The sequence below is a fragment of the Mastomys coucha genome, unplaced genomic scaffold (assembly GCF_008632895.1).
Source record: "Mastomys coucha isolate ucsf_1 unplaced genomic scaffold, UCSF_Mcou_1 pScaffold20, whole genome shotgun sequence".
NCBI classification, from domain to species: Eukaryota; Metazoa; Chordata; class Mammalia; order Rodentia; family Muridae; genus Mastomys; species Mastomys coucha.
In genome coordinates this window covers 48,396,326-48,409,884 of record NW_022196903.1, presented here as the reverse complement: position 1 = coordinate 48,409,884, position 13,559 = coordinate 48,396,326, and the positions used below count along the sequence as shown (strand labels likewise).

Here is a 13,559-nt window from a genome sequence, read left to right as displayed (position 1 = left end):
GAGAGAGAGAGAGAGAGAGAGAGAGGAAGAAGAAGAAGGAGAAGAAGAAGGAGGAGGAGGAAGAAGAGGAGGAAGAAGGAGGGAGGGAGGGAGGGAGAGAGAGAGAGGAAGGGATGGAGAGAGAGATGAGCATCAGCATTTGTTTTCCTCTCTCTGCTTCCTGACTGTGGGTAGGTACAATGTGACAAGCTGCCTCAGGTTCCTGCAGCCATGACTGCCACCCCCACAAAGTGGACTCTAACATTTTTGTCAAATATGCTTCTTTAAGTTGCCCCTGTCTAAAACAGGAGAAAATCAACTAATGTGGTCCGAGAGGAATGCCCATACATCAATGCACACAGCACGGAGTGCCCAAACATCTCACCTTTACAATTCAATTAGTTATGAACACTAATTCAATTAGTTATGAACTTTGGTTCTAGGAAAGCAGCTTGGATTTTTCTGGCGAGTCGTACCATTCCCAGGTGAGGAATGGGGAAGGGTAGAGAGGTGGCTCAGTTCTACCTCTGCTTCAGCTCATTTATAGGATATGGCAAGGCAAGTGAGCCTCACTTTACTCAACTATAAAGCGTGTGCAGTGATTCCCATATAGTAGAGTTTCCTGTGGAATTAATGAGGAGCCATGGAGATGGAGAAAATGATGGGGCTATCTCGTCAGCAGTGGAGTCAGAGGCAGGTCTCCCTGACTTTCCAAACAAGGCCTGTTGACTGTGTGGACCTCCCTTTCTCACTTGTTCCTGGACTCTATTCTGGTCATTCCTTCTGTGACATATGGACATAACCTGGAGTTCAAAGAGTCTACCACTCTCACCAAACTCAGCTTCTGCAAAGCAAACTAAAATCATAATAATCATAATAAATTTGGGACAGGAAAGAGAGACATTGTGTAAGTAATTTGGAGCAGGGAATGACTTTCTATACTATGTGTTTGAACTCCCTTCTTGTGTAGATGGAGAGACATAGCCCAGGGAAACTGAGATCTGGGATAAACCCTTACATGGCAGCCAGTGAATTTTCTGGACTTCATACCCTCAGAACACATAGCTCTTAACTTTCCCATGAGCCCCCTCCTACCTAGCATCACTGGGATTGACAAACTGCTTTCTCTGCAAATCTTTCCATTAGGCCTCACACACAGCAAGCAGCCTGTGAAAGTTTACTGTAGGCACAAAACAGTGCTCCCTGGCTACTTTCTCTGCAGCTGAGCCTCACCTGTGTCTGCTTCAGACTCCACAGGGGAGCAAATGTGGAGACACTTTACTGGACGCTTAGGAGACAAGCCTCTGCTTTTCAGGTGCAGAAATCAGACTCTGAGCTTCAGGCTTCAATTCACTGTAGGGGATGGTGGTTCCCCTGCAAGCCAGGAAGTCCAGAGCAGAGCAACCAAGTGTCAGAGCCTTCAGTGCGCTGACTTCAGTCTTCCTGAATATGAGATGTTTGACTCAGTGAGTCTCCAAGACACGGGTCCACTCTGCTTCAAAATACTTAAAACACTCTTGGGTCTCTGTCCCTTAGAGTCTCCCAACGGAAGGAAGCAGCTGCTGTCAGCTCCAAATGCTCATCTCTGTCTGCCCTTGGCCACCCAGTAGGTAGATGAACACATACTCTTACAGGGTGACCAGGCTAAGCCTCAGCCAGCTCCTGCATGCAGATGATTCTCTTATTTCAGACACAGCCCTGTGTCTTCCATAGCACGAGGCAATGTATACTTTGGAATTCAACAAGACAACTCCATACATCACTGGCTGGTGACTTAGGACATGTGATTTTTCTTCCTGGGCAATAAAACAGAGATGGGCTGAAGCATATGCCTACTTCTCAAGCCACTGGAGAATGACAGGAAGCAGTGTACAGAACTACCTCAGAGCTCTCACATCATAAGCACCAGATACACGCCAGCATCCTTGTCCTCACTGTCAGTCTCCTGACCAAGGATTTTTCTAACAATGAGTTGAACTCCCTGAAGGATCTACAGTTTTCTCTACCAAGCAGACCAGCCCTGCTGTGTTCCAGATGAAGAGCTGAGACACAAACACACAATGATCCATGATGTATCAGGGGCCGTAGCTAGATTTGGAGACAAGAGGGCGGGCGTCTGCTTTTCTGGACTTTGGGACACTGAGCCACATGCTCATGTCTTCCGGCTCTGCCCCTTCATCTGGCTATAATACTCTGTGGTGTTACAACCTTTGACTGTTCAGAAACATTCTATTTCCTCAAGTATCAGTACTTAATGTTTTGTTCCACACATAAAACCCTGTGAGTGGAAGGCTGCTGGCCCCCTTGTCAGAGGTAATTTCTCAAGGCTCTGCCTGGGATTTAACGGAAGCCATATGGTTAAGTCTGTCAACCCTCTCAGAAAGCAATCCCCCTGAAGGGCCCTCGTAAATGTTCTTGGGGCTGTGAAAGATCTAGCAATTTTTAAACAATAAAGCTATGCTCATAGCCGTGATATTCAGCAAAACACAAAGCAGGAAATAATGGATTCTGGTATGAATTACTCAAAGGGAGCTTCGAGTTGTCCTGACCAAGGGCTGGAGTCGCAGGACAACCTGAAATCTACCCCCACTGCCTCTAACAGGAAGGAACATACCAGGATGTCCCTGACTTTAGTCTACAGTGGACAGTGACAGCCACAGCTAGACTCAGTGTGGTTGAGACATTTAAGAAAACTCTTAATAATGATATCAAACACAGGATTTGCAAGCACGTTTTTAACTGTAAGGTGCCGTATTATTATTTCATATTATCTTGATTTTTAAACTCTGTCTGTGAATGCAACACTTCTCATCCTCTCCTTATTCCTTTTCCCCCACAGGAATAGTGTTAGGAGCCCCTTGCCTCTGAATAGTCCCATCTGATGGCACTCCCAGTGACCATGGCAACCCATACAAGCAGGGTCTCCTTGTTCTCCTTGGATAAAGTAGCAGTGCTTTTTCCACTTAAGCTTTACTTTCAATGTTTATTTTTAATGGTTTGTTTTTGTTGGTTTTCCTCAGTAGGCCCAAGGGGCCACCACTAGACATTGTCCGTGCTATAGCATTAGGGACTGCATAGGCAGGGTGTGAAGATGTAGACTCCACGCTAACAGGGCCTTCATAGAGGAAACAAGCCTATCTCCCAACATTTTGTGCTGTTTATTACCGGGAAGTGCAACTGCCTAGCCCCAGCTCCATGCAACTATCATGACCCAATACTCATTCGCTATGCATGATGTAGACATTTGTACCCCACGGACTAGAATCTGAGTGAAGTCAGGGAGGGATTTACCACCTAAGCAGCTTATATAGATATAAGCATATATATATATATATATATATATATATATATATATATATATATGCTCTGTTGAAACTTATTGCCAGATTCCCTAGTAGAGCAGGCTAATTAATGCAACCAAAATGTTTCACATTTGTATATTCTAATCCTAAATGCGTAAAAATCTCATTATAAGTGATTACTGTGATGCCTCCCTCAAATATGAGCAGGCATTGACCCAATATACAGAAAAGTAAAGAGCAAAAAGAAAATCCTGAGAGTAGGTCAATAGGTCACCACTGCCTCCAGGAATCTATCAGAGCCCTCTACTGTAGATCGTTGTTGAAGACCTCCTTGTCCTCGTTATCTGCATTGCCCTCCCGCAGAAGGACTGCGCATGTGTCACCCAGCACCTCATAAAGGGAAACAGACTTCTCTAAGAACGCTTGGCTCTATTAGGATCACTATCTAGCTTCTCCTCTAACCACAGGCTCCTCGAGAAATGCCTCATGTTAAGAGAGACACTGAGAGGCGCGTGGGATTTATATTGCCATTACCTGCTCATGTGCCATCTTTCCCAGGCTTTGCTGACTTGATCCTGAATTAATGAGCGTGTTATATGATATCTAATAAAAACGACTGGGGTAGAGATACTGTTTGGAATGTGCCACATAGTTGGTTCAAGGCTAAATCGATTTCATCTCTAGTTAACACAAGCTTGTTTTCTGTCTCTCTTGTCTCTCCACAACCCATAGCTCATTTTTTTTAACCCCATCTGGGAAACTTATCTCCTAAAACACCCCCATCAATCAGCCAAAGACACTCTTCCTGACAGGGCATCTGCCAGTTTTACTGAGCACAAGCAGTCACTGGTTTGGAGATGCCTCCCACATTCGCCAGAGCCGTGTGTTTTTCTAGCCTGCCTAACCGCCCAAGTGCAATTTGGGATATTTATACTTCCCTCCAGCTTCTATTGAGATAATAGCACTACTTTTACAGAATTGAGCAAAGGGCATAGCAGGGGTCTCCATATAATAGAATAGAAGCTGAATTTGCTGTTTGTCCATACTCAATATTTCTTCGGGTTTTTATATTTACACTCATTTTGGTCTGTTTTGTCTCAGTGTCTTCCCCCTCACCCCAAGTATGAAAATTAGATGCCTACAAGGACATGTGCCCTTTGCTGTGGAAGGCTTCACTGATAACTGGCATCACTTCCATTTTGCAGACCTTTATGCCAAGCCTCTAAGCTTAAGCTTTACAGCATGAAAAAGGGGTGGGGGAAGAGAGGGAGGGAGGGAAGGAGTAGGGAGAGAAGGGAAAGAGGGAAGATGGGGAGAGGGGAGAGAGCAAGAAAGAGAGTTGGCTGCAGATTCTAAGCCCCAGTGAAAGGGAAGAAAAGACAGGGAGAGGAAGCAGGCAGTCCTGTCTCCTACAAAGTTCCAGTTGTGAACACACCCGCTGCCCACAGCACAAGGGTGTTGTGAGTGGGCACAGGTGGGTCCCAGTCTCTCTGGCTGGATGCAGCTTCAGCACTGAGCCTGAATGAAGACTTTCATTGCTGTGTGCTGTTTTTGTTGGCCAATGGCCATGACAAACATTTGCAGGTGGCTTGGCCAGATTTTGACACTTAAATATTTGAGGTTGTGATAAAAATCAGAATATTACTACAATATGGTTCTCTATGCTCATGCATGTGCACATGCATGTGCATGTGTATGCTGTGCATCACACACACATACACACACACACACACACACACACATGAAATTTTAAAAAGCTATCTGCAATTTCAAATGCTCATTTGCAGACATCTCCTGGGGGAACTCATATTTTAAAATGAGCACTCATTTCCTCTTTGCTGAGGGAAATAAAAGAGCCAACCATCCCCAAATGTTACCACCTAGGGTTCCATACTCAATCCACTGGTGAGAAGGGCAGGGTTGGGTCTTGCTGATCATCTGGGCAAGGCTTTGGATGGATCACATGGAGAAGAAGCCCAGGAGTGACAGGATGTGGGGGTTTTGAATAAACAGAGTAAGCACGACAGGGAAGGATCTGGAGAAAAGAAATAGTCTCCCTCAAGCTGGGCAACGAGACAGAATCCTAAAAGTAACAATTATCTCCTAGAACACATCAGGAGATACACACAACGCCCCCAAGAAGCAGAAAGAATGGCAGAGTGACACAGCCTTCAAATGTCACCCAAAATCTACAGTCTGGGGCCAGCTGGGTAAATTATTGACAGAGTCAACACCCATCTTAAAATTTAGTGCTAGCCTTAAAAGGATTGCTTCATAAAACCCAGTGCTGCGTTAACAATGGGGAACACTAAGGGCCTCAGAGAGGGTTGTGGGCAAGGGTACAAGGGGCAGGCGAGGGCTGCAGGGGGGAAAGAATGCTGTAAAACTGCTAGTAAACTCTAGCACATTTTATGCTTTTCCCCCCCTTGAAAGAAAAATAAAATAATTATAATTAGCCGGTCCAGCTGTGAATTGTCTGCCAGCAGCCAGGGCCCAAGAGAAAAGGAGTCCCCCGAGATGCAGCCACCATCTTTAATGATGCCACATTACCCTCCAAGGACATTGTGATTTAGAGACAGTGGCAATACTTGCTTCCCAAGTTGCTTGAGAAGAAACCATTAATAGAGAGGGGTACTTGCCTAGAAGGATACACACTTTTTAAAGCAAAAGCAAGAACCTGGACATCCACCCTCACTGTCTGTGCTTTGAGTGAGCCAACAGCCAGGCCAGTGACAAAGAGAAGACAATCATAACCTACGGCTCTTATGTCATTAGGTGTCCCTCTGAGACACCTAAGAGAGAAGTCTGAGACACAGTTCCCTATTCTAGAACACTCAAGGAGTAAGCCAAGGCTTTGTCCTGTGCCCGCTGTTGTCCAATGGGAAAAGACACGAGGAAAAAGATGTAAGGAAGCATCTAAATTTTGTTTTAAGTCACCACAGCTAGGAGCCACCTGAGAATTCAGACTGCATTCGGATGCGTGCGCAGACTACAGCAAGTTCCCCTTCTGGTTTCAGGGACAGCCAATTGTCAGTGCCCAGCAGTGTCCTCTTTAAAAAATCAGTGCCTCTCTTTAGAGATGGTAAAGAATAAACTCCATCCTCATTCTGGAGATAAGGAAGTGGGGAGGTTAGAGATTCTGCATTTCTCAGAAGCTGTTGAATAATGCCCACATTGCTGTTGGTCAGACCACACTCTGCAGCAAGGGGCTGGACCAGTCATATGATGTAAAGAAGTGAGGACAATTTCCAGTGCATGATATATATGTCAAGATACTTCTACCAGTTTCCCTCAAGGTCTCAATATTGCCTTATTCCATAAATGAGAGGAAAGGGCCCTGCTTACAAGTATGGGCCAAAGATGAGGCCAAGAAGGGCTGATGAGAAAGAAATAACAACAAAGAAAGGTAGGGAGGAAAGACCAAAAAGAAAGGCAATTGTGGAATATACAGGTTGCCCAGCCAAGAAGCTGCAAAACTCCTAGGAAGGGGTTTGTGGATGGGGTCACACTGCAAGGAGGAGCCTGGGCTAGCAAAACTTCCCTGTGTTGTCCACAAACATTTGTCCTAAGCAGTCTGCATAACACCACTATTTTTATCTGCCATCCACACATCTTATTTGAAGAAATAAGGTCATATAATGAATAGCTTTTCCCCTCCACATCTAGGATCAAAATAGCTCCAAGCAAATGGAGGCGCCTTCTCTCACCCAAAGCATCACTCCGGCCTCTTGACAGCATCATATCAGACAGGAAAAACAACGAATCCAAGTACCAAAACCAGGGAGAATATACAAAAGGTTCCCTGATCTCTCCCACAGACAAAGAGGAAGTCTTCTTACCCGATCTGGCGGTTGGTGGAGGGAGCTTGTGTGATGACCGAGCTGGACTGGGGTGAAGGCATAGCTTGCTGAATCACAACACTGGTGTCATGGTTGGGCATCCGTGTGCTGCCTAGCTGGTGAGCTCCAGGCCCCGTCATGGTTCCACCAACTGTATTATGCATGGAGATATTCTGCCCAGAGAAGACAGAGGAGAAAGGTCAGAAGGAACCAATGTTTCATCTACTCCTCAGGCCTCCAAGGCACAAAGCTGGAAATCTGATAGTGTTGCCTAAACAGAGTTAAGCTTCTAGCAAGGCATGGGTTCATTGGTCTTGCTATACCTGAAACAGTTCAGAGGAGGTACAAAATGCTTACCCAAAGAGTAAAACCTGCCTGGAAATGCCTTGACATTTGCTAAGCATACTGCCACCAGCCATCCTGAGGGAAGGCTCATTTGGTGGAAGGCAAGAAGGGGTATTGTATACCTCATCTGACGGGGTGAGGCACACTGCACCAGAAAATAGTGGTAGAGGATGCTGTGATCTTGTGGATTTCATCCATCTTTTTCTGTGTATGCATCATACCAGGTCAATTTCCTTGCTTTCAGTTCTACAACACTATAACCACCTACCTTCTTTTCAAAGAATTTTATACTTTTCTAGATTATAATCATGGTGCTGAACAAGCTGTAAAATGTGTAGGTTCTAATGGTAGGTTCTAAAATATGATGGTTCTAATAGATCAAATCAGAGCCCTGGAGGTCCAGTGTCAAGAATAACACAATATATGTCTGTGTCTTCACAAAATCACCCTCTGGCAACCACATGGAACACTGGAATATAGAACAGTGACCTTGTCCTCTAGCCTGTGGGATGCTGGTACATGAAGCAGAGTAGCCCTTCAACAAATGTGATTGCCCAGATGAACTAGAGAAGCAGTACCTGAGCCACACAGCAGAGTACTGCCATGCATGGATTGTTGATGATTCTGATGGAAGCCATAGTTTTTGAAATAAGCTAAAATAAAAATGTGTTAAAAAGTATACTAGGTAGAAAAGCAAGCCAGTGGGACAACAAGATGTGGAATGCACACCAAGGCTGAAGAGGACTGAACAAAGGTATGAGGGCTGACATGTGACCACGTCAGAACCTGGCAAAGGAAGAGAAAGTGCAGGGCCATAAAGGCACAGGCAAGAGTCTGCAGCATACCCCTGTGCAGGCAGGCACCATGTCAGTCAGCCTAGAAGGGCAGGGGACTTCCAGAGGTCAATTGAACAATAGGTTGAAGATTGAGGGAAAGAAATAAAGAGTGTCACTTGCAATTCACTTGAGGAAAAAAAGTATATATCTGTCCACACTTTGGTGTTACCAAGGGGAAAAAGAAATCAAAGGAGATCATGAAGTGGCCCTTTGAATTTCTTCTGCGAAGTGCAGTATTTCCTGCACTATGTGTTAAATGATGGTGATAACATGTAAGGTACTGGGGCTGGCTACACCCATCACATGACACCTTTCACGGGTTTCTGACTTCTGAGCCCTGACCACACAATTTGTAAGGAGTCCAGATGGAAAGTGGGCACCTGGCTTAGACTGAGACTTGACTATGTCATCACAGGGTCCCAAAGGCTCAAATATATATGCATATGACCCCAAAGCTCCCTTGCACACTGGAAGGATTTTCTGGCATGAGGAAATTCTGTGGCTAGGCAAATGGAGAAGGAAGGAAATGGTGTGTAGAGGCAGGTGGCCGTGCGTGTGGAGGGTTGCTGCATTTTCTTTTATAGGATCTAAAGCTTTGAAAGTCACCAGAATAATGAGGAAAATAAACATGTGTTGTTCCTCTTAAAAGGGAACTTAAGCATCCTTACACACCCAGGACTAGACCACAGTGCGGGTTATCTTCTGTATTGCTCATCTCCTCAAAGATACTGATTTTTCCATATTTCTTATAGTCACCTATATTTCAACACTCTGTCCAAAGCCTAGAAGAATTCTGACTCTGTTTTTGAGATTCTTGTTATTATGCTGTTTCCAGTGTGTACCACTAAAGCTGTACAATTTGATGTTTAGAATCACACCTTTATAAGCACAGAGGAGGACATAAAATGCAAGACGTCTCCTTAAGTTTCCGAGGTCACTTCTTTTCTGTCATCCCCAGATGCAGTTTCAAGTCCAACCAGTTTAGCCCAAGCATCCCTCCTCCTTCTTTATCTCCATGCTTTGTTCCACCTGCCCATACCTAACCATTGTCACCTCCTTTCCTGTCAAGCAGAGATGGGTTCTCTATCTATTGGTCATGACCTCTTTGGGGTTGCCTGTCAGATATCCTGCATATCAGATATTCACATCGCAGTTCATAACAGTAGCACAATTACAGCCATGAAGGAGCAAATATAATTTTAGGGTTGAAATTCATTACAACATGAGGAACTGTATTAAAGGATCACAGCATTAGTAAGGTTGAGAACATCTCTTGTACCCGTGAAAGGTGTCATGTGATGGGTGTAGCCAGCCCCAGTACCTTACATGTTATCACCATCATTTAACACATAGTGCAGGAAATACTGCACTTCTTATACTAGGAGACCTTCTTCACTCTCGCGTGGCTCTTCCCCTCCTCCTTCCCATGCACTACACTGAATGTATAACTCAGTCACTGCATGGCTTCTTTGCTTTGAAAGATGCCAACAGCACTGCTTATAACATCTCCAGCTGCTATGGGACCCTCCCAACCAAATAGTTCATCTACTCCCTTCTTCGATCTGGTTCTTAGTACCCCATCCGACCTTTCTGGAATCCTCCTGCCTGCACTCTGATCTCACTCCGTGTTGGATCCTGCAATATTGTTTTGTTTTGTTTGGATGCCAATGCTTTTAGGTTCTAACTCCATCCTTCACCTCTCAGACTATCCATTCTACGGGAAATCTCCACACCTCTCTAATGATGGGAACCATTTCCTCTACAGGAGTTTTCATGAGATTATACTTGTTCTTGATTGTATGAATATTATCTATTTCTTCCCTCATCTGCAATCACACTGAGTAGATCTAAATCTGGTTTTGCTCTCCACTGGGACTCTATCATCACATCCTAGATGGATGTGTGGTGACTGCAGAGGAGTCAATGACACACAGAACAGTATTCCTAGGCTAGTCACACTGTGAAGCCTTCTGCCTTTATTCCCTGGCCTTTGAGAGTACTGGCACCTCACCTGCTCACCTTGAAATCTGAAAGCAAGTTAAGGGCAATAGAGTTTTAGATGTTAAAGAACATGTTCTCAGGTACAGGCTGAAGCACCAAAGAAGGTCAGAACTAAGACAGAAGAATGGGAAGAAAAACCTTTGAAAGTACCCAAAGAAACCCAAGGATGCTCAGTGGTTAGTGTCTGGTCTTTGTTACAAATGACCAACAATCTTCTTTATGTCTGCCATGTAAACCAGGGAAAAGCAGGCTCAGGAAGCAACACAGGAAACTTGGTTCACTTCTTTTTTATTTGAAAGCAAGGCATGTTAAATTAGAGAATGAAGTTTCAGCCCAACATGCCAAAGCTTAAGAGTCGTTTCTGAGAATTATTATAGAGAAAGTAATTATTATCTGAGGATAAATCCCTCTTATTACATCGTTCCCAATAATTTTGAAAGAGCTCTGTTTCTCTCTGAAGTCGTACAAAATGACTTATGAATTATATTTTCATGTTTTCATAATTCCCCCCCCCCTCTCTCTCACACACACACATTCTGCATGCATGCTGACTTCCCTTGGACAGAGAGAGTGATTTTAACACTTTGGAAAAATAAGTAATCTGGTAACAGCACCCTCATTTCACACATGGAGGTAACCATTTTCTTTCAGCATTCTATAGGAATTCAAACATGAAATTATTTTCTGAGTTCACATTATCCCCATTATGCATTCAAAATCTGTCGTTTTGATAAAAGAATAGCATTTTGCATCCAGATAAAGTCAACATCCAATTTAAAAAACACAAGGAGTAAGTTATCTTGCTGATTTATTTTTGATAGTATGATTGGGTATATTTGAAACTAGTGAAAGAATGTCACCAAACAGACAGCACGGATGGATGTCAGTTCACAAAGATCAGAGGTGTGTGCCTTGAATTAAGTTCAGCCTTTAGCCTTTCTTGTTCAACAACTTTATCAACAGTTTGGATGAAGATATAAAAATCATGCTTGTCAAATCTGCAGTTGACACAAAGTTGGGAGACACAGCTAATGTTCTGGAAAGCAGAATCACGTTTTCCTTGAGCCAACTGTGTGATCTGGCTTCCAAAAATGCTAACATAAATCTAGGTTGTTTTAGAAGTGAAACATCCTGATCAGGGGAAGTAATTATTCCACTGTAAGGTACGTTGGGCTGACCACATTTGGCCACCACATTTTAAGGGAGAAATTGACAAATAGGAGGGAAAGAGAGTAATGAATGCATTCAAAATGCACTGCATGGAGAATGGCCCAGGAACCAGGGAATATTTAGTCTGAAGAGGGGAAGACCTAGAGGGTCATGCTAAATGCTTTCAAATATTTGCAGGATTAGACAGAGTCTGCATCCCTCCAGAGGACATAAGTGAAGGACATGCAATCATGATGCTAAGAAGTCAATAATAAGTACAACTCGCGTGTCTATGTTAAAGCAGACACTATGGTAGATGCTTTATAAAGCACATCTGTAGTCGTCATGGTGTTCCTACAAGGTGGCCAACATTGCCTATATTTTAAGAAAGAGAATAAAAGTTACCATAACCTATGGTGCCACTGATTTCTGGCCACCATAAGTATTATGGGTCAATACTTAAAAAATAGAAATTTGACCTTATGTCAGAATAGTTTTATTAGTATGTAGAAATATCCAAAGTAAACTCTTATAAATAACCAGCTGCCTGGGTCTAGAGTAAGCCAGGACAAATGGCCGTCATCTGTGGTCAGGGGTATCCACAACAGGATGCTTGCATTGGGAAGGAAATAGTGCAAGATGACTTCCAGATCTCTTCCATGGCAAAGGCATGGGTTATATATGGGTCACATGTTTGAATGATCAGGTACTACTTTTAAAATTGTACTGGTCTGAGAGTTAGGTTTCTCCCATGCTATTCTCCCCCTACCTGCATTGGTGTCATGTAACCTAGATAAATCACTCAGTAACTCCCCTGCTCAATAGTCTCAACATTATACAGGGGTAGGGGAGCCAAGAATCACATAGTCTATCAACTCTCCAGCTCTGGCACTCCACAAGTCTCTTCTGCTACATCTTATGAGTCATCAAATATCCAAAAGAGACATTTGGGACTGTGATTCATTGGCTTACAAACTAATTTTTCTTTTAATCTACAACCATAAGCTTTTGCGGAAGTGAACTTTTTTTTGTTTTGTTTTGTTTTGTTTTGAGACAGGGTTTCTCTGTATAGCCCTGGCTGTCCTGGAACTCACTCTGTAGACCAGGCTGGCCTAAAAGTTACAAAATTCTGCCAAATGGAAAGAAAGGTACTGTCTCTTAGCCATCAAAACTGGAAGCTCCATAGACTATAAACAGTCTTTACAAAACTTCATCCTCTATGACTAACATCTCTCAGCCTTCTCTTGACATTGTCCTCAGTTCTTGCCCTGAAATGCATTGCTTTCAATTCATTGCTGTTCTGAGGCATTTAGGATGTGAATGGGATGAGAACCAGGGAAGTAATGAGTCTTGATTGCAAGCTCAGGGAGCTTGAGGTAGAGTGGTAATTGTCTTTCTGCATGCACGGGCTTGGAGCACAATATGCAAAAAAACAACTTAGTGTACAAGAATGTACATCCGTGTTCTTAAAAAAATAACTATAATTTCAGGGTGTGGTAATGAAGAATGAAGGGGAGTGGACCACAAATGAAAGTAAAGGTTAGCATGCACAGTCCAACCAAAGAAGATTCCCACAAGATTCCAGAATGCTATCTTCAAATCTACATTCTATCCAACTGCCCAGGTGTGGAGACTTTACAAGTTTCTTCATAAAGATCCAGGGTCATCCTGATGCGCATTTACAAGCCAAGTTGTGCAATCTTGGAGTTGTCTGCATTTTAATGATGCCCGGGGAAGTTATGAAGACTTCCAGAACTTCCCAGAGCTAAATATTCAATGAAGTGCATCCAAAATGTGGCTATGACGTTCTCAGAATAACAAGTTCTATGCCTCTAGATGGTATTGGGCCTTGGGAGGGGTAGTCATGAGTTTTTCTTTGGTGCTATCAATGGCTAGGCCAGTATTTGGTGGCAGTCTTGTTAAGAGGGTAGGCTGTTCTGCAGATGAGGGTATAGTATAGAAGAATCATAAATTGGGAAAGGCACCAGAGTCATCCATCCATGTAGGTATGTAGGTGCATTTTCTCTATTTTCTCTCTCTCTTTCTCACTCTCTCTCTCTCTCTCTCTCTCTTCTCTCTCTCTCTCTCTCTCCCTCCCTCCATCCCTC

At 43.7% G+C, this 13,559-nt stretch overlaps 1 protein-coding gene across 3 annotated transcripts in view; it reads right to left on the bottom strand.

Moving 5' to 3' along the window:
- The window catches only part of Creb5 (cAMP responsive element binding protein 5), a 403,859-nt gene that overhangs the window by 232,674 nt on the left and 157,626 nt on the right, over window positions 1-13,559 (bottom strand). For all 3 annotated transcript variants that reach the window (XM_031381940.1, XM_031381941.1, XM_031381939.1), the window contains one exon: window positions 7,121-7,293. In XM_031381940.1, coding sequence (XP_031237800.1) covers window positions 7,121-7,293 — 173 coding nt within the window. The remainder of the gene's footprint in view (window positions 1-7,120; window positions 7,294-13,559) is intronic.